General features: G+C 48.9%; 1 protein-coding gene across 1 annotated transcript in view; it reads left to right on the forward strand.

Annotated features, from left to right (window-relative positions):
• The window catches only part of Cngl (Cyclic nucleotide-gated ion channel-like), a 52,967-nt gene that overhangs the window by 26,220 nt on the left and 5,983 nt on the right, over nt 1–20,764 (forward strand). Inside the window, exons 15-22 of the mRNA XM_037235327.1 lie at nt 5,516–5,614; nt 8,312–8,370; nt 9,302–9,363; nt 14,146–14,340; nt 15,649–15,803; nt 18,900–18,983; nt 19,233–19,329; nt 20,531–20,718. Of these exons, the coding sequence (XP_037091222.1) occupies nt 5,516–5,614; nt 8,312–8,370; nt 9,302–9,363; nt 14,146–14,340; nt 15,649–15,803; nt 18,900–18,983; nt 19,233–19,329; nt 20,531–20,718 (939 nt within the window). The remainder of the gene's footprint in view (nt 1–5,515; nt 5,615–8,311; nt 8,371–9,301; nt 9,364–14,145; nt 14,341–15,648; nt 15,804–18,899; nt 18,984–19,232; nt 19,330–20,530; nt 20,719–20,764) is intronic.

Genomic DNA, 20,764 nt, shown 5'->3' on the forward strand with positions numbered 1-20,764 from the left:
GCGGTGCCGAACAGCGGTCTCACGGCGCCCAGACCCCCAGCTGGCAGTACTAGCCGCCCGCCATCGGCCGGCGATGCCGAACAGCGGTCTCACGGCGCCCAGACCTGCACAGGGGCGGTCGCCGACGCTGTTGACGCCGCATGCAAATGATACGGATCCGCCCGGCATCGCAGATTTATTGAAATCGCTCCGGCGACATTCAAGCCCCGTGCTCTCGGAAACGGGGTTTAAAAGTATTCATATAAGATCTAGCTTTCTGGACTCCGGATTCCAGTACGCTGTTGTACAAAAATCGTCAAATTATTGCTAAGCGCACAACATCTTCGTGATGTAAGACCTTGCTAGCGTGACATGGTCTGGTGACAATGTAATTTTCGTCTTGGAGCTAACGCGCAATGGAGTAAGCTTTATCGATGTTAATGCAGTACGATGCCATATTGCAGCATGAATACACAATCAAGGCTTCAAGGCCAAGCTTTACGGCATTCTGATTTGATAAGCAGTCTTTTATGGCTGGTCTTTCGTATGCAAATAGTCCAATTTTGGGGCTGAATTGCAGTCATTGGCGGGTCCCACGGCAATAACAAATTTCTTTTCCCGTTGTCTATATCATGCATGTCTCCATTTGGCACTTCTGTTGCACAGCGTTTCCCGCCAGACAAAGTGCCCGCGTGTCATTGTCAAATCCAGCCGTCTGGTTCTCGGCAACGTTGAGCGGGCAGCGAGATCAGCTCATTCGGCTCTGTAAGTGGTTATATGGGCCGGACTAGACAAGAACTTTCCCGGCAATGAAAGTTTTCAAACTTGGACATTGACGATTTGAAAGGAACGTTAATGGAGCAAGTGTATCGCGTATTGTTGATCTAGAGGACATTTGCGTTAGATTGCCTCGTATCAGCGGCGCTTATTTGGAGAGCTGGATTTAGACGCCATGACCCTCGCTATTTCCCGAGGGGTCGATCGGAATGCACCAGGAACCGAAGCTTATTATGCTTTTAACTCGGGAACCCATTTTCGGCGTCACGCAATCAGTAGTCAATAAAGTGATCTATTGGTACATCATGACTGCATGAGGTGAAATAAATGTATGTACGTCTTCTGCGCATTTGCTGCATGCAGGTGCACGTTTGTCCGATTTAAGAGGCGTTGGCAACAAAGAAGCCGGGCTAGGCCAGGGGTCATGGACTCTGAAGTTGTCCGTGGCCCCCTGGGCCAGTCATTAACGTATCGCGTTCATGGCTCGGCCCCAAGTCATCTGTTTTCCACTCCCTGAGCACCAGCTTCCTCCTCCTACAACATTAGCGGGCTGCCTCCATTGCACAAGCTATTATTCATACGCATTGTTTGTCATGTGTGGTCGTCTTGCGTTACGACGATGCAGGTTAAGTTGCCTCTGTTTGACGTTATTCAGTTGTTTTTCTTCTTTTTGCGGCGATTCTGTGGCTCCGATGACCAGTCCCCCCTGTCTGCCTCTTAGTCAAACATGTCCTGTTTCTGGTCATAGTCTCATCATGCCAAGGCAAAAGCCCATGCTATCGCTTCCTATATGGACTTTTCTATATGGACTAGCTCAGGGGTACCTGACCCGGCGCCTTAACGTTAATGAAGTGAAGACCCCGCAGTGACGTCACTGTTGTCTGGTCACGAAAAAGAAAATGTAAAGAAATTCGGACAAGCACTGACCATCGACCGTTGTAAGCTAGCGATGGGTGAAACTGTTGTACTTCACTGTACAGCGGCTTGGTAGGCAAGTGTCTGGTTGCAAATCTAGATTCCGATGCTTTCGTTTACGTTAACGTGAATTTTGCGTGTTACAATATGCCATGAAGGCTTGTAGCTGGGTGCGCGATAGTGACGCCATTCCGAAAATGGGCCTTGACTACATACAAATTCGGCTTGTTCGCTGTATCAAAAATATTTGGGGGCTTGGATGCGTCTGGCTAGATTTCTCTGTGATATGTAACACAGCAACGCTTCACCAAAAAGTGCTGAAGTTAAAGATATGCGGAAATTACGTAATTTGAGCCTTCTATGAGCTAGAACGTTGGCCCCTTTTTAGGAGCGGGCTTCTCTGCCTTGTTTTATAGCTCTGGACTGGTTTTCCAGTTTGTTCAAGAGGGGTCCGGGTCGGCGTAACTAAACTTCCAGATTAGTGCAATGGCTTTCGCACAGTGCGGTATATCCTCACGGAGATGTCACCGCACCATTTCACTCACCCATGGGCTGATGTCTACGAGTATTTACGAGCCATCGAGTCATCCGCACCCAAAGTAAACGATTAGCTTTAAGCACGATGTTCTTTAAAGTGTTCAAACAAGCGCATCATTCTGTTCCCTCATTGTCATCACCCATCCTTGAGTCAGAATTTGTCAGGTTGAAATATACATCTACTTTGTGTGCATTGTTTACCAACCACACAGTTGGTGTTTGCGTCCTTTAAAAATGGGACAAACCGTCTTGCCATAAGTTGTATCAAGTCGTGGCCCGAAAGGGCACGTGCATAAACGTAGCATCTCTATCATTACATTACAGTTGTCATAAATACGCAATGAACAGTGCAGAAAAGAGACTAGCGCTTCGTTGGCATTATTTGTGATGTATCGCTGGATCAAAAGTTTGGTTATGAAAATACTGGAGCTGTGGCGTAGCGTAACAGTTCGTATTTAATGCATACTTCACAGCTCAGAGCTGACGACTCTTTCAAAGTGTGTGCCCTTATTATCCGATGATTCAACAAAAGTTTTCTTCACCCACTATGTGAAAGTTTGATAGGGTGAAGGAATATGGCATTGGAAAGTAGTATGACATTAGAAAGCGACACAATGGTCGGATTTCCAGAAATACGCGTGATTCCCATAGCGACCAGTGGGAAAAGCAGCTGTTGCAGACAGACCATCAAAAGCTACTGCCGACCGCTTCCTCGCCCGGGTACGAGGCAACAGCCGGACACCCAGCCATCAACCAAAGTCAAACTTTCCAGTATGCCGGACGAGAAGGGGAAACGCTGGGAAGCATGGCGACTGCAATCCTCTGCGACCAAGTTGTCTCACATTTGTTTTGTTCGTTTCGCTGTGATCGTTGAAAGGAAACCATCATTCTTCGATCCGGGAATATTCTCTAAAGTGATATGGGCGATCTCGGATTTAGAATTGCTTTGCGGATACTGAATAAAGCTACGACTTTCGCTTTTCTATTTCAAATCGGTAGTATTTGTTGTGGCGGCCTCGCATGGCTGTTAACACATCAAAATGGAACATTCCTTCGCATGAGAAGCCGGTTCATGATACGCTACCGGTAGGTGTTCTTAAACTCAACTTGTAAGTAATGCCGGAATTGTAGGGCCAATGATAGCACACGGGTCACATACCAGGCATGCGAAGCACGAAGCAAGTTGCGTAGGGTTACATCAGAGCGCTCTGCTTAGCAGACCCCGCATTTTTGCCGAGTGGTGGTCAAGCAAGTTCATGCTACTGTACTCATCGTAGGTGCAAAATAATACGTCTTACTCAAACATTGCATGAAATATCGGGATCACCGATATGGTTGCAGGAAAATGTCTAAAACGCTATCTAAAAATGGAAGTGACAATCATCCAAGGATATAGTAGTTCTACGCCACCTTTACAACTTCTAGACGAAAGATAGTCGTGACAGTTTATGATTGTCCATTGATTTCGAGAAATATGCATGCCACTGGGCATTGTAAATTGGCTGTTGACACGGGATAGATTATCCGGGAAGAAATAATGTAGTAGATTATACATTTCTTACCTGTAGAAATTGGTCATTCAGGACTCGATGCATAGTCTTTACTTGGTATCTGACATTGGGAGAGCAAGGGCTGGCACGAATTTTAGGCTCAACATGGCTTAATTACGATATGCAACGACAGTTCAACCATGATAGGAGATGGACTTTGATCTAAAAGCAATTTGGATTTTAAATCACTTCTGTGTACTTTTCAAATCAGTTAACCCTACAGCATTTGATCTCACTGCGCTGCAGCGACTTAATGACGTCACTGCTCCTTCAAACGGGCCTTTCAATATATTACTCCCGGGTCTGGATGTTGATGTTGACATGAGAAGCGTCATCTGCGGTCGACCGACCGTACTGCTCATCACTCATTGCTTTTAGAAGCTCAGGATTTAGCATTTGCGCCTGGTCCGCTCGCGTGCCTTTATATCGATGTGTGGGCATAACGTACCCTGACGTTGACCTCATCTGGGGTCGATCTGGTTACCCGTCTCTGGTTTCCGGATAACTGCCGAACGCCAGGGTGGGTTCCATCGCACGCACAGGTTTAATGCTTCTACCTGCAGGCATTTTTGGGTGTCGATGTGAAGGAGACTACTGGCTTTCGCTTGGCGGAGGCACGCGCGATTTCAAGTTAATCATAGGAAACGCTCTCTACTCCGTTGTCAACTTGACCTCAGATATTCGTACCCTGTCAAACTGCTATGTGCAGCTTCACGTATTTTCCTTTCATATATGCATGACACGAGAGATTGGAGCTTTGAAAGATTTAAGCTTGGAGCCATTTGGAATGTGACCGCGTTAGAGATGCGAGATCTCGGTACTGCCGCATTACCGGTGACACCCTGGCAGTACACGGACTGGCGCCGCTCGGACTGCAGACGCCAGCATGACTTGCCCTGTGTGGCAAACATTGGAGTCCAGCGTAGGCAGCAGACAGCCCTCGCGGCTACGTGCCGGCACAGCTGCCTCTGTGAGGATGCCTGTACGGCGCCAGTGACACCCTTTTAGGAAATATGGTGCACGGGCTCTGCGTCCGGTGTCTGCCTGTCCTCCTCACCAAATGTCTGTGTCCGGTATGTGTCTACACTGTACACTGTACTGTTCCACACTGTTCATGACTCGTATAATTCCCACATTTGCGTGATCTTCTTGGCTAAACATAACCACATTATGTAGTCGCCCTTGCCTCTAGTTCCGCTGTTGTATGTTATCGACTGTTTCGTCCCGTATCATATAATACGGCGCGATTCGTAATCATCAGATGCTGGCTAAATACGTATATTATAGGAAACATTCTGTAAGCCATATTTTCTTATGTAGACCTGTGTTGCTAGTGGTGTGTGATGATGACAGGCGGTGAAACCAAAATGAGAACATCACTGTCATCATTTGCGTAATTTGGGAACATTTCACCTCCGGTCTGTGATTTTCTTCTTTTTTTTTAATTTTCGGACATCTAAGCTCTGTCTGGCTCATATGTGGTCCGCATCTGAGTGGTATCCAGCGTATCTCTGGCTCTCATCTGGCTGCTATCAGGTCGGTGTTTGGCTGCTGTCTAAATGGTATCTGGTTCATCTATGGATGGCGCGTAGCCGATATTTTACCGGTGCTTGGCCTATGTCTGGCCGATATCTGATGAAAATCTAGCCGGTATCTGTCCGATATCTGGCCGATGTCCGGCCGGTGTCTGAAAGATGTCTGGCGAACGGCTGGCTTGTCTCAGGCCGGCGAGTCACACAGCGCTCCTTCACCGGCAGCAGCAATCGATCTACCCTGTATTTCGCCAACTCGAGCGCCGGTATAATGGGCCGGAGGAACTTCAAATCGCGCCTGACGCAGATCAACTCTAACACAGGGTCAGTTTTTGGCGCCAGTTGGGTGCCGGGACCGCTCAGGGCGCCTCAGTCCCCGGTCACGTGGCCGACACGCCCGGGTGGCCGCGGCCCCTCCGGCTGTCGCGTCTCGAGGCGAAACTCAGAGTGGATGCTTGCTGTTGCGCCGGCGTTGGGCAGAAGTGCGGGACGCACGGGCCACTGGCTCGCCCTGAGCGGGGTCCCACGGCGGCACCACCCGCGACGCCGCTCTACCTTAGTCCCGGTGACCTTAAGCGACCTTTGTTGGTCTCTCATGTTTTTTTAATGACTGATGATTATACTAACCTCTGGCCACCTTTGTGGCCTCTGATTCTATACGTTGAATTATAGTGACCTCAAATGACCTCTGATGACCTGCCTGTACTTTCCGGGATAGTTGCCTTGTGATCTCCACCGGTGTGGAAGCTCGATCTCCAATCATTAATGATCTCTTGCGAGCTCTCTTCTTTCCCCCATTAAACCTAATGACTTCCGGTGATCCCTGATGGCCGAATTTGTCCCGTCTGGCGCTGCGTGCACACACATCACTTTTGCCGGCATTCATTAGAGCACCACACGCCGCTGCCCTCATCCCAGATACGCACTGTCGCTGACTACCGTCTGGCGGCGTGCCGATGAGGTGTGACAAGGCACGAGCCCGGCAGCCGGGCGGCGCTGGGCGATGGTGCGCGACCGCGCGACCGTCCCATGCTTATGACACCGCCGCGGCCCTCTCCTCCGGAGCGAGGGAGCGCTCATACAGGCTAGAGGCAGACGTCAGCCGTAGCCGGAGCCGAGGGGCGCAGCTGGGGCCGAGGGGCGTAGGCGGGGGTGAGGGGCACAGGCGTGATCGAGGGGCGCAGGTGGGGCCGAGTGGCGCAGGCGGGGCCGATGGGCTCAGTGCCCTGGCTCGCATGTCCTCTGGATTCACGGGTGCGCCGTTATAATTTGATAGCCTTTGAGGCATGCCGAATTGATTCCTGCTGATGTGTTAGCTCTAAATAGGTAAACATTCCTTTCGCTCCTCCCTTGTCCGCAGACCATCTTAGTAGTTTTAATAGCGGATATATAAGGCAGTAGTAATAGCGACTTCCCTCGGCGAAAAACTAGGAGAATGAACGCATAGTTGGATTAATATTTTGGCAACGTGCTTTCATCGAGACAATAGCAGAGGTGAATTCACTTCTGCTATTACTTTGATAAAGGTATGTTGCCGAAATACCAATCTAACTATATGACAATTGTCCTGGGTTTTCTCCAAGGAATAGGGCTATTACTACTGTCCTATCTATGTGAATAATGTTGCTCGCTGTTGCATTGAACAACGTACGTAGTGTTAATGCGGAGTGAAAAAAAAATGTTCTCGTAAACAGGCTGGTCACATTCCTGTCATAATACTATGCATGGATACCAATGTATAATGCGCAGTACTGTCCGGAAGTAAAGAAACCTTCATTTTTACATGTAGTCTCCATTGTTGACAAAATCGCATCATCCAATTAGTGCGGAGGAGGAGCTGAGCTGGCGCGCCTTGGTCCGTGCAGTCGCGAACACAATAACTCCGGCTCCCGGCGCTAGAGACGGCCTCGAGCAGTTGGTTCGATGCTGCAGATGAAGCAATCATTTCAGCACAAGTGTTCGGAACGAGGCGTTTCTGACTTGTGAGTCAGAAATGGTCTCACTCGCTCCTGCGGCCTTCAGAACTGTCTAGCTGGAGCTGAGATCAGACTGGGAGGACGCCATCTTGTCGGGCTCTTGACAAAGTGATGACCTCTTGGACCGTGAGCTCAACGCTTTGGATCATCACTTCCACGATCCGCTGCGTTGCCATGACAGCCAATGCACTTCAATCACGGAATGATCCATATAATGTGGGGTGATCTGTTCGTCATTCTCTTTTCTTAGACGTATCTGTAACGGGACGGTTAGGAAATTCAAGCTTTGATTGTCCATAAGTTGAGGAGATGGATATCACACCATTCGTCGTCTTGTTTAGTGGGCGGACTCAGCCACGGATGAGATAATTTTAAGCTGATACATTTACTCAACTGGTGGGCCCCGGTCCGGCTCGCTTGCAGCCAAGGTTCCGATGTAGCAGAGTCCCTCCTCTCCCCCTCCCCCGGCTATCAGTTCACCTGTAGCTCGTGTGGGCATGATAAGCCGCTGCCGGAAAAGTGATTCTATGTACCGCAAGGCGAAGTTTCCGGCAGTTCAAGGTCATACATCTGGAACCTTTCCTCTATCCAGGGAGCGAGCTCTCCGCAGTGGTTAGTCAACACACGCTCTTGTCGCGTCATCCCAATGACGTCACAACTGCTGTGTGCCAGCCAATCGCCTACAGGATCGATGCTTACCATGTCGTTCCAGAGATTCGTTTACCGCACGAGTCAATAGCCGACCTGAACGCTCGAGGAATTTCAGGCAGGCTTTGCCATTGCTGCCTCTGATATTGGATTCGTGGGTCAAAAGCGCCACGGTGGCAGCCTTGGGCCCAGCATGCACGTTCAGCATACATGTGCCGGGGTCGCAGAGGTATATGGCCGATCCAGTGATATTACTTTAGAAAGAGGTCCAGGAACCTGGGGTTCATTCATAACCCCAGGCACATTTCGGGGCAGTGACAGCTAACTGTGCCACGTCAGTGCTCTCAGCAACTCGCGACGCCTTGAATGCCTCATAACGCACTGCATATGCCTGCAGGTACCTTTTCACCATCGTGAGCTACCTCATAGGAGTATTCATCTTTGCTACAATTGTTGGTAAGTGCCACTGTAAGGTTTCACCGTACATGAACGACAAAATGGGTCATCAAGAGGTGGTAAGTTTATAAGTTAAAACTGGCTTTGTTTTGGTTTCACCTTCAGAAATCGGCGCGAGACATTTGTGCTAGATATGAAACTAAATACATGTAGTTTTATGTAATATTCTTAGATAATTAATGTTAAAGTTCTTCGCTGCTATCTCGGACGTTGTGCGCCGGCTGATCCCGGCATTAGCACGGCGGCGAGTTGTAATCCGCGGCCCCGTTCGTTTCCGAGTTGGCACCAGCATTCGTGGACCCGACGCAGACCAGTGTGGGGGTCCTGTTCTCTAGCGTGCGCCGGTGACACGTGTCCCCCCCCCCCCCCCCCGGTCGGTTGTGTGTCACACAGCGGCGGCAGGATTGCGGGGCGTTTCCTCACCCGGGGTAGCAGGCATTGCAAAGCTGGAACAAGACACCTTGTGATAATGCTGACTGCACCTTCCGTAGCCAGTAAGAGAAACAGCAACTAGGAAAGATAGGATCAAAGCGCGAGGCTGAAGCAGACACCAGCACTTAGGTAATGGACAGGTGCTAGAGCTTTTTCAATCGGGAATTTGTCACGACCCTCATCATTGTGGGATTTATGGCGACAAAAGGTACTCGCCTTTCTAACGCGTCGTAGCGACGCGTTAAGCGGTTGCCTAATGGGAGGGAATAATTCGGCCCTGTTTTTGGTGCAGCCTGATCAATCTACGCCGCGTTACAAGGCACATGCGTGAGAGTCATGGTAGTTTGGCTATTAAACCATTACCATATGACAAACAGGGTAAAGCTTTCATCATCACGTTGCGGCAAGAATACTGCGCTCGGCATTTTTTAAGTTTGCGTATGTTACCGCCTGCACCATGTGCCAAACAGCTGCACTACTAACGCGTTTTTTATTTCAGGCCAGGTGGGCAACGTGATAACAAATCGAAATGCCAATCGTCTGGAGTTTGAGAGACTGTTGGTAAGTAACGCTGGAGGAAAGAGTACTCCCTGACCGTCAACGGGATCATTACCAAAGTCAGAGGACACAGTCAGCGTCAGCGTACGGCAGAAACGTCGTGACACCTTCGCTGTCACTGTCACCTACGCCAGTCAATTGCCGATCATTTAGTAAAGAAAAAATATATATGTATATATATATATATATATATATATATATAACCACAATTTTTTCCGTTGAACAGCTATTTTAAAACGTGTTATGTTGAAGTTTGCAGTAACATCAAGGAGCGATTACTGCGGAAATGACGGCGTCTTGCTGAATGCGTGGCTCGAATTTCCTCTTCGGCACGGTTTTATGTCACGTTCGGCGCGGCGCGATAGATTTGCAGTCCTCCTGGAGTTGATGGGTGTTATGCTTCATACTACCACTCCATTGGGTGCTTCCAGTCGTATTCGTCAGTATTTAATTGAATTATTCTCACCGCGTGGTTCGGGCAAGTCGTTCTGAAGAAAACTTCAGTGATATGCCTCGCTCAGTGCTCTCACCCACCTGGCTGTCCCGCGTGCTCCCTTAGATCTTTTAGATCTCTTAGATTTTAGTGCTCTCGAAGATCTGGCGTGCTTTCAGCAGCCCGCCTGAGACGCAATTAATGACGAATTCTTCCAAGAAATCAGTCGATGTCGGCTGTTTAAAATAGTATGAGAATAATGCTTTAAATCGATTTAAGTTGTCCACTCAACATAGGGCATATTTTGTCAGAAAGTTTAGCCAATGAATATAGAGCCTCATACATGTGCTGTAAAAAGGGAGCTTCGACATTTTTAACGTACTTTTCTGCTATCAATCGTGATAGATACGACCACTATTACACTGACTTGGTTCGCAGAAACCTAAAAAACTTATTTCCTTGTAGACCCCGTGACCAAAGCGTCGTCAAAGACAACTCTTAACTATTTTTTTTTCTCATCGGTATCAGGCAGTCCCATTCGCGGAGCGCTTCGTCTCTAGCTTTGAAAGTAAAAATCCTGAGCCTTTTGAATGAATTCGACGCGAGTTCGTTTTATCTCTCATTGTGAAGCCTTGTCGCTGTCCTCTTCCGTGCTTCATCGTTTCTGAGAACCCTCCATCGTTTTTGAGAGCTGTTCTCCTTCACATAGATAATACAGTAGGAATAACCTTATTCTTCGGAGAAAATTAAGAGAATGGAGATATAGATGCGTTAACGCATCTGTATCTCCATTTTCCGTTCTCACTCTCCTTCGCATTCAATCTACATATGTTTAAAGTGCTGAATGATTTGGTCTGCGTTGCGTCTTTACCGCGTTTGTAACGGAGCGCAAGGACCGTCTTCGTTCTAAAACTCTCCATAGGCGCTCCCATAGTTCAGCTGGTAGAGCGCGGGATATATAACCTGACCACTACGATGACAGGCACGTGAATTCGCGTTCGAAAAATCGTGCTTGTGTTACCCGTCAGCCAGCAGCTGCCTGGAGTGTCCGGTTAGCCGTGACATGGCGATGCGTAGCAAGTTAGAGCATTTCGGCTAGCAGTTATCTGTCAACCTTACAGATGTGGCGCGGTCTGGGTCTTTGCAATAAGCCACTCTTGCAAAAGTCCTCATTCCGAACTCATTGCTGTAAACTTCTGGTCGTTTCAGAAGGGACGGCTTAAGTGCGTCTGGTCTGGCTCTCGATGTTAACATGCGTTCGCGTCATTTGTATGCAATAATCCAGAGCTTTAACACGCGCCCGGGTGGCCGGCTAGATACCCTTCGCTCGGGTGAGGGGTCAATTTGACCCCAACTGAGATATCGGAAACTAAGAAAGCTAGATACACCAAATTTACAGGGCGTCTTTACCTGTACGTGAACTCACTTAGGTCAAAGTTTGAGCTACATAGGTCATGACCTTCAGCTCAAATAAGGTCAAACAAGGTCAAACTGCAGGTTGGTGTCCAAAGTGCCCCCAGAACCAAGGCAACTGTTTCTAAGCAAAAGTTCATAGTCCCATTTGCGGTCAGTGACCTTGTTTGACCTTCAAAAGGTCATGGTGACCAAAATCATACAAGACTGCTCTGAGTTTTGCACTTGAATAAGCGACAAAGATTATGCTAGGCAGTACGTTCCTAAAACAAAATGTCGACCCAGGTCATGCTAGGTCAATGACCTGTTCTGACCTACAAGAAGTCAATAAAAATGTATAATGCGGCTGCTGCTGTCAATAAATTCGAAATGAGCACCACAAACAATTCCATACAGCAAGCCCTAGGGTAATAAATCAGGTTGGTTTTGACCTTGGTCTCACCTTCATACCTGACCTTAGGTCAACACAATTTGCTCATTCAACTGTTGTCTTGCCTAAAAAAGCATCTCAGAGATGTATGGCTTCGTCAAACACTCCGTTGTTGTATCAGATTGAACGATTTCCTATAAATTGCCTTCGTTAAAACCATGACCTGCCTTTGACCTACTATAGGTCAGCGACCTTACAAGATACATCTAAGTTTTTTAGTCAAGCGATCTGCTATTCAATTTGCTACAGCTGTGCAAAATTTGGCGCGGCTATGTCGCGCCGATCGGAAATCATTCTGGAAAAACCTTTGGGGGGGTCAATTTGACACCCCACCCGAGCGCGTGTTAAACAGGATGGCAGCTTATCGTAGATTGAAATCAGACCGTGCATATAGCACATTGCATTGGTCTTGTCAAAAGTTGTGGTTGTGAGGGCTATTCCAACTTAGACAAGCTGTGATAAACTTATGCGTATTGATGGCGCCCGATCTGATTAATGGACCTAATCCTATGATTATGTCTGTCTGCTATTCCGCACTTAACGACCCTGAACAGAAAAGTACACTCATCCGCCGAGGTTACCAGAGATTGGAGATTTCCTATCCGGAGACAGTTTAATTGGTGTGCTCTTAGTACAAAATCGCGGTGAAATGGGACGCGGGCTTGTTCGTTACCTCAGTGATCATAAATCTTTTGAAACGTTAGGAATGACGCTTAACAACACTGCCACGCGAAGTTTGTCTATGTAACGAATTCCCTGAAGGCTGTTTAATATCCCAGAAGCTGCTGGCCAAGCTCCGTGTCTTAAACTTAGACCCATTAACTGTGTTATCTCGAGAACGCTGGCATTAGATTGCCAAGTTCCAACCGTGGCTGCAAATGGCCTGAGACTTCTTCTGTATTATGAACGTGTTGTATCCTTAGTCTAGGATCCGTGATCGAATTTGTCATTTCGCGAATGATCTTCTTGCATCCTGTTTTTTTTCTACAATTTTGCTGGATGATCTTTTTGGATCTTACATCTGTATTTGGATTTTGAAAGATCCCTCAAGATCCCTCCAAATAAAGATCTCAAAAGATCCCTCAAGATCTACCCCTTACATTTTGTGTAATAATCTTGCATCTCCTTCTATGCAATGATGCATATCTTTTAGGATCAAGAACTTGCCGGGCCAGAGCACGATGACCTGTCTTAACGTACAACTTCAGGCAGTAATGTTACACGAGGCTGTCAAAGTTGTTGACTGTGCTACCTCGCTGCCCATACCTGTCGCTCGCATTAGTGATATGTGACGATCACAAATGAGCTACGTAGTTACCAATCACAATGCTACGTTGAATACCCTAGGCCTTTTGGCCTCGACAAAAATGTGTCTGGAAAAATGATCGTCGCTCTGTTTTAGTCAATATTATTAATTAGTCCTCGCCCTGATTCGCCGTTTTTCAGAATGCGGTCGGATAGGGGTCGATGCGACCCTCCCCCCCCCCCATGGTGTTTCCAAACATATAAAGATAGAGCTTAGTGAAAAGCATCAATGGATTGGTCTCGACAAGATCTCACAATTAGTGCTTGCTTTGATGGTGCTAAGCCAATAATTGACCCAATCATGCCAAATCAACTGTTAATTTTCCAGAAAGTTGCACTATTTTAACTTTAAACATCATACATACGAGAACATGCCTCGTGGTGACACAAAACCTAAATGGACGAATTTCTTATCCAATTCTTAGTCCAATGATACACATTTCATGCCCCCTGGGCATATGTCGATGACATATCCTCAAAACACTTAAATATACTTGCTGTATAGTACAGTGAGTGTGGCTGCAGCACGCCGTCCGGCTCGCCGAAGATCGCCGTACAATTTTCTTCATAAACCGTCGCTGCTCCGAAACCAGGAAATTCGGAAATGCGTGTTTCGTGTCAAAACAGGTGTAACGAATGTTACATAGGCCACTGAAAATTTGGGCACGGTTGCACAACATGCCATAAAGCTATTCTCAAAAAACCTTAGGGGGTCGCATCGACCCCCTCCCTCATATTTGGGTGAGGGTTAGGGGAGCGTAACGGCCCAGCTGTTAGCGTCTTTATGTGGAGTACACGGGTGCGAGTCCTGGGTGCGCCGTGGCCCCTGAGCGCTAATAAGGTCTCCGCAGTCGCTGACGCTCCATAAAAGAGTGTGCGACGACGTGCGTATCACTCCCCTAAAAACAATGCCCTCTTAGATTAGAAATTCCCCACAAACGATACTGCCCAAAAATAAGCTTAGCAAGTTAATTTACAACGATCAGTATGCGTAATACAGCAGCGAAGCGCAAACGATCTCTTAGCAAGCATGTAGATTGTAGCCTTTACCCGAATTTTAACCTGCAGCTCACTCAGCTCTACCAAGCACGAACTCAACTCTCGAAGGCCTTGCACGTCACCACTCGGAGTGGCCGGAGTGGTCGGAGTGGCCGGCGTCGGCTCGGCGCTCGCCGGTGCCCGCTAACCGTCGCCTGTGCCACAGGACAGCGCCAAGCTGTACATGCGCCACCACCGTGTGCCGCGTGACATGCAGCGGCGCGTGCAGCGCTGGTACGACTACTCCTGGTCACGCGGCCACATTCAGGGAGGCGGCGACATCAACGCTGCGCTCGGCCTGCTGCCTGACAAGCTGCGCACCGAGCTCGCTCTCCACGTCAACCTGATGACGCTCAAGAAGGTGCGCTCTTGTGCTCTGGCATCTGGCGACGCTTTAGTAATCACGGAAAGCGCCAATGTATGACGCTAACAAATGTGTGAGCTGACGTTTTACGGTCTGGTGTGACCTGCTGAGAATGGTGGGATGCTGAAAAAAGCTCAACGCACTTAGTAGCGCGCCTGAGCTGTGCAGGATACTTTTGGGGATTTCGTCTAATTGCGTTTTGAAAACCGTTTTCTCGAGTACCCGCTATGCGGCGACGTTTTAAGACTTTTCTTATCATCGTAATGGTTCGCATACAGGCCTGAAACGGCCGATGAAAAACGTCCATCCATTTTGCTCTGTTGCCCTTTAAGCAAATCATTGTTGTCTATGTGGCTCGCGAGAGCGATCTGATGGCCGATGAAGCCGTGGCTTAGTGATCCACAGAGACGAGTGGGGACGACCAGAGAGCTTCCAGAGAGCGTAAAGGGATGGATAGCAGCATGCAAAGTGGTTGTGATATTCATGGGAAGCAACTCTGACTAGGCTCACATTAATAGTCTTCAGTTCAATAAATATTTGGACGTCAAACAGGCCTAGTGTTCTTTTTCGGCTAATGGCTTCCTTCACTCCCAGTCGCAAAATATGATTGGTGTGTAGTTCCGACCTTTGCGTGACTAGTCTAATTCCTCAGTAAGCGCAATAAATCCAATCGGCAATGGGTTGATGTCAATGACATGGAGGTCAATGAGGTCACATGTGCACCACCGCAAAACAGAGAAGCGTACTTGGCTAGCGTGTCAAATCGACCCCCGTGAGTATATCGGCGTAGATGTTTTGTACGCGACTGAGGCAGGCAAGACATTTGCGCTGATGGCAACAATAGGACTTTGCGTAATGAACTGTCGACGTAAAATAAGTAACGGCTCGTTATTGGCGCAAAATGGCTTTAGCAACCCGCCCCCTGATCCCCAATCAACAAATAGATATAGCGACCAACTCAAAGACCATGGCGCACTGTCATAAAATCCGGCAACAATAATAAATTGCATGGTGCAACTTGAAACATTTTTGACGTTGATAGTATTTCAACAGCGAGGTACATCATATTAGACACAGCGAGTTGCACTTAGGATAAGCTGTCAATCTGGATAGTGCAGCTTACGTTTTTCTCCTTTGCAATGGTTGACGCTCCATACACGATGGTCCCTTGCGTCCCTCACACGACAGATGCGGTGGTCAATATATATTCTGATTTGGAAAAAGCGAGAAAAAATGTTACATTTCTTAGCTGTGGCGTCTTCTGACCTGACGTCCTACACTGCTAATGCCTTCAATCTTGCGCAGGTGACTATTTTCAAGGCTTGTCAGCCGGAGTTTCTGCATGATCTGGTGCTGAAAATGCGAGCCTACATCTTCACTCCGGGAGACCTGATCTGTCGCAAGGGCGAGGTGGCCCGCGAAATGTTCATCATAGCTGACGGCATCCTGGAAGTCATCAGGTACGAGCTGAAAGTGGCCTTGTCATCGCCAAGTTAGAGCTAAGACACGGCCAGCGTGGCACGCGCCAGTCTGCAGCAGATGGTAGAATCACCGCCGCAGTTTGGGCGGGATGCGAAGGTCACGGGGTGCAAGTCAAATGTTACATGACAAAACTAAGAAAGGCATCGAGCTTTGGTTTTAGGCATTATTTGCTCAGAGTTCTTATGCTGAAAGTTATCGACCTTCACTATACCAGGAGATGCTGGTTGAGCGACGTGATCGAGAAAATATTGATTATGTAGTCAATTTCCATTGTTTTTGCATGCATATGTATGCATGTATATATATATATATATATATATATATATATATATATATATATATATACATATATATGATATTACAACCTTAGTCCTTGATAAATGGTTATACACACAAATATGCATGTGTTTATAGATATACATATATATACTCAGTAGATACCTTAGCACTCAGTATCAGTACTCGGTAGAGCGTGAGTTGATACTCAGCATTGATAAAACAACCAGTGTTTCATTGGTAACGTCGTTGAACCAGTTCCTCCTGTTATGTTGAAAGCCAGTCTCTGTTACCAGAAGACCTCTGAACCCATAACATCGAATTTCACATATATTCAGGGAGGATCAAGGTGAAATTGGCAACTGACTCCCCCCCCCCCCCCATTCCCTCCCCAGCCCCATCCTAATGAAGAAGGAGCTTGCGGGCAAAGTTACGTTTTGCTTTCTACGCCAAGTTGGTATGTAGATGCGCACACTAAACGCGCCATCTAGCGCATTTTCGGTTTTCGTTACCGTCCTTCCGAACTGTTACTGTTTTCCGTCCTTCCGAACTGCTACCGAACTGTCCATTTCCTTTGTAATGGCCAAAGGTACAACCGGTCGATGGATAACGCATATTGATGACATTTAAGTTATTAATGGGCAGCGTGGATCTACTAACTGTTGCTCCGGGCGACGCATTTCCGCGCCAGTTTGTTGATTGCTGTTTTCGTCGGTGTTGTTCTGGCAAATTGAGCCAGGTCGTTTCTAGTCCCTGAAGCATCGATGTTTTTTTTCATCCGCGCGCTCGGGCGCGGGGTCAAATTGACCCCCGAGGGGTTTGTCGGGATGACTTCTGAACGGCTCGGCGTAGCCGCACCAAATTTTGCATAGCTGTAGATAATTGGATAGTGGATCATGTGATATCAAGAAATTTGATGAATCTTGTAAGATCGCTAACCTATGGCAGGTCAAAGTCAGGTCATGGATTCAGCGAAGTCAATTTGAAGGGAATCGTTTAATCTGATGGAACAACGGAGTGTTAGACGAAGTCATACACCTCTGAGATACTTTGTTAGGCAAAAAAAAAAAAACAATTGAATGGCCAAATTCCATCGGCCTACGGTCAGATATGAAGGTTAAACCAGGATCAAGACTGATCTGTTTTATTACTGTAGGGCTTGCTGCGTGTGGTAGTTTCTGGTACTTGTTTCGAATTCATTGATGACCGAAGCCACATTAGGCGTCTTCCGTGGACTTCTTATAGGTCAGAATAGGTCACTGACATGAAGTGACCCAGGACAGCATTTCGTTTTTAGTAACATACTGACTAGTTTAATTTTTGTCGCTTATTCAAATGTAAAACGCAAAGCATTCTTCTATGATATTGGTCACCATGACCTTCGAAAGATCAAACAAGGTCACTGACCTTAAATGAGCATGTGACCTTTTGCTTAGAATAGGTATCCAGGTTCTGAGGACACTGGAGACTAACTTTGAGTTTGACCTTGTTTGACCTTGTTTGACCCGAAGATCGTGACCTATGAGGCTTAAAATCTGACCCAAGTGAGTTCACGTAAAGGCTAACACACTCTGGTAATTTGGTGCCTGTAGCCCTCTTAGTTCCTGGGATCTCAGGGGGCGGGGTCAAATTGACCCCCCACCCGAGCGAAAGATAGCCAACCGGCCGCCCGGGTGCGTGTTAGTCAGCCCAATTTCATTTGGTGATGGCTTCATATCTGATTTATTGCATTCCTCTCTTGTATGCCGTATACTGAATGAGACGTGGCTAGACAGTTATTTAATCTGTAAATGCTACGCGCACGTACCACGGCACGCCTGTATGGAGACCCACAGTTGAGAAATAACTACAATCAAGCGCTTTGCATTCCAAGACGGAGGGCATGCATTATGGCTAGGAATAATAATTGTAAGAATCGTAGAGTCACGCCACGTTAGTGCAAAATCAATGGACTGAAGCGAGTGAGGGAGTGAGTCACTAAATGTCTTAGTGAGAGGAAAATACGAAATGAAGGAAGGTGAGAGTTATACATGGGTTATGAACGGGTTAAGGTTATATTAGAGTGGGTTAATGAGTGGGTTGATGATGGCGTGAGTAGTAGAGACGAGTGAGGAGAGAGTGGTGAGTGAGTGAGGAGAGATGAGAGGGAGAGAGAGAGAGAGGAGGAGATGAGAGAGTGAGAGAGGAGGGAGAGTAGAGAGGAGAGGGAGAGAGGGAGAGGAGAGAGAGAGAGGGAGAGAGAGAGAGAGAGAGAGGGGTGATAAAAGGCAAACCGGTAGACAGACAGGATAACGAAGGTATTGACGCAGTACATATTCAGACCTCTTGAGTGGGCACGATTTTCGGTTATCGCACGCGCGCCTGATGAAAAACTCCGCTAGATTACCACGAAGCTGTCCGGCCGTTCCCAGCCGGCTGTCACGGGAATCGGTGTCCAGCCGTCGCCGTTAATTAGTCGTGGAGCGCGCCATTTGCCCTGAGGTCCAGGGGCGCGGCACTCACTGGGCAGCCGGCCTGCAGCCATCGGTGATGCTGCCACCGGGCTGTCGCCGGCGCCCGGAAATAGCCTGTCACACCGGCCGCACTCTCGAGCGCTCACGCCACGCGCCCGGCGCCGTATCACGGCCGATGGCGTGACCCGATGGCGTGACCGGCAGGTCACTGCCCGGCACAGGTGGCATGTGGTCGGCATCGAACGTGTGTCAGCCACGGCGTCCAGTTCGTGATCTGGTGACCGTCCAAGCTGCGCATTTCCTCAGCTCTGACCATGGATTTCACCCCGGCGATGCGTTTTTCAGCGAGAGCGGGAAAGTCCTCACCACGATGAAGGCGGGGGACTTTTTTGGCGAGATTGGCATCCTCAATTTGGACGGGCTAAACAAGTGAGTTTCGTCGGCAGCGCCCTGGCCTCTTCACCCCTGATTAAGGCGTAATCAGTCGTGATTCAGCAGTGTTTACCACGCACCAATCGCTTGAGTTTGCCCAACAGCTGGATCGCTCGCCTCCGACCCTCTGTCTGCGATCCCGTTCCGACCCGGACGCCTCTGTCTGCGATCTCGCCCTGGCCTGGACGCCGCCGAGCGCCGGCGGTCGGCTGTGGCGCCCACACATTTGTTTGTTTCTTATCACAGGCGAACAGCCGACGTGCGCTCCGTGGGCTATTCTGAGCTGTTCAGCCTCTCGCGCGACAACGTGCTGAGTGCAATGCGCGACTACCCGGAGGCGCAGGTGAGAGTCGTCGGCTCGGGGGGGGGGGGGGGGGCGGCCAGGGGGCGCTGGGCGCAGGTGGTGACACCGGCCTCGCCTGGGGGCAAACGCCAGAAGGAAGCGATGTTGGCTGAATTGACGACATATCAGGTGCCGTGCCGAGTACTATGCCGAGATATCAGGCCAGGTGGCAGAAGGAAGGCCTGACCACGTCCGGTGGGGGGGGGGGGGGGGGGCAGGTGGCAGAAGGAAGGCCTGGTCATGTCCGGTGGGGGGGGGGGGGGGCAGGTGGCAGAAGGAAGGCCTGACCAAAAGGCCTGGGGAGAAGGGGCGTGCGCGGAAGTGGTGGATTGTCGTGCGTTGTTTTCTTCCTATATTGTTAGGGAATGAGCCCAGCCATAGCGTCCCGCCCCCTGCTTTTGCTCTAACGATGAATTTGTTATCATGCCTCTCACGACAGAAACAGACCTAAGGTGATGATGAAAAATAACAATGACAGAAGAGAGCAATGACCAAGTTTTGGGCAGGGATAGGAAGAGGGCGGTGAACGAGGGAACATTGGCAGCCCCATGGGCAGCCACCGTACCGGAAAGCCAGGGTCCAGACGGCGAGCGATACAGGCTGGAGACAAATATCAAAAGAGGCATAGTCCCTTCACACTATGGCTGTGGCGGGCTGGATGGACAGCGTAGGCTGCACTGAGCGCCTGCAGGTCTGTCGGGCAGAGCGTGAGCCCCGATCGAAGGGAACTGACTTCGGTCGGCTGGATCCGCATTTCCCCACACAGTTTACAGCTACGCTCGGAGTGGCCTGTGGGCGGCATCGCCACCTCCGCCCTATTTTATATTGAGTGCTTTATTGCAGTTGGGCTCTGTCCAGAATGTTTATGAGGTTTTGGGGTCTATCTTTAGCAGACAGCAATTTTACGGCGCTCTAAGTTCCCCTCCTCCATAACGCATGTGATAATCTATGTGCTACGAGTCAATTGCATTGCCCCGAAGCCCAGGCGTTTGTTTGACGTCTAGCCGGCCGCCTTTTTCGGTACCAATAAAGAGTCGCGCAGAACACGGCTCTCCTATCAGTCTGTTGTTGAAGCCATCTAGTCGAAATGATCTTGTGCATAGCAGTGAACGTATAATACATTATGGCAGTGCTGCGCAGGTTTGATACCGTGTGACCGTGCTGTCCTGGAGATCTGACACCCAGTCACCGTGCTGCGCAGGAGATTCTCCAGACACTGGGACGGCGCCGCCTGCTCGAGGCCCGTAAGGCATCCAACGTGCGGGCGGTGCCGAACAACGTGTCAACGCCCGCGGCGAACGGCCCGCCAGATTCGGACAGGAAGAGCACCGCACGGCGTCGACCTGAGGTCATTAAACACGTACTGCGCCGGGTCAAACGCATCGACAGGTCAGTAGTGGTGAGCCTGCTTTACTGCCCACCATAGATCATGCTG

This window comes from Pollicipes pollicipes, unplaced genomic scaffold (assembly GCF_011947565.3).
Source record: "Pollicipes pollicipes isolate AB1234 unplaced genomic scaffold, Ppol_2.1 Scaffold_7261;HRSCAF=8764_pilon_pilon_pilon, whole genome shotgun sequence".
NCBI lineage: Eukaryota > Metazoa > Arthropoda > Thecostraca > Pollicipedomorpha > Pollicipedidae > Pollicipes > Pollicipes pollicipes.